At 59.5% G+C, this 242-nt stretch overlaps 1 protein-coding gene across 1 annotated transcript in view; it reads left to right on the top strand.

Moving 5' to 3' along the window:
- LOC119588243 (fibrillin-3-like) overlaps positions 1-242 on the top strand; it is a gene marked incomplete at its 5' end in the record, with an annotated part of 37,181 nt that overhangs the window by 33,102 nt on the left and 3,837 nt on the right. Inside the window, 1 exon segment of the mRNA XM_037936939.1 lies at positions 60-171. Within this exon segment, the coding sequence (XP_037792867.1) occupies positions 60-171 (112 nt within the window).

The following is a 242-nucleotide window of genomic DNA, read 5'->3' as shown; positions in this document are numbered from 1 at the left end:
CAAGCTCAATCAAACCGAGACCCTTTCCCTTCCCTGACCTTTGACCTCTCGCCCGCCAGCCAACGATGCAAGCAGTGTGGCGACGGATCCACGACAGCAGAGCCAGGTGCCAACTCGAACGCCCTTTGTCTTTTCCCCGTTGAATGGGCCGAGAGCGCCGCCCGTGCACAGGTGAGGGCGGGCGGGCGTCTTGGTTCGAAGAGGAAAGAGCGAGATTGAGGAAGGGGGCGGAGATATATATA

The sequence above is a fragment of the Penaeus monodon genome, chromosome 23 (genome assembly GCF_015228065.2).
Source record: "Penaeus monodon isolate SGIC_2016 chromosome 23, NSTDA_Pmon_1, whole genome shotgun sequence".
In the NCBI taxonomy this organism is placed as follows: domain Eukaryota; kingdom Metazoa; phylum Arthropoda; class Malacostraca; order Decapoda; family Penaeidae; genus Penaeus; species Penaeus monodon.
This window is presented reverse-complemented; position numbering and strand designations above follow the sequence as displayed.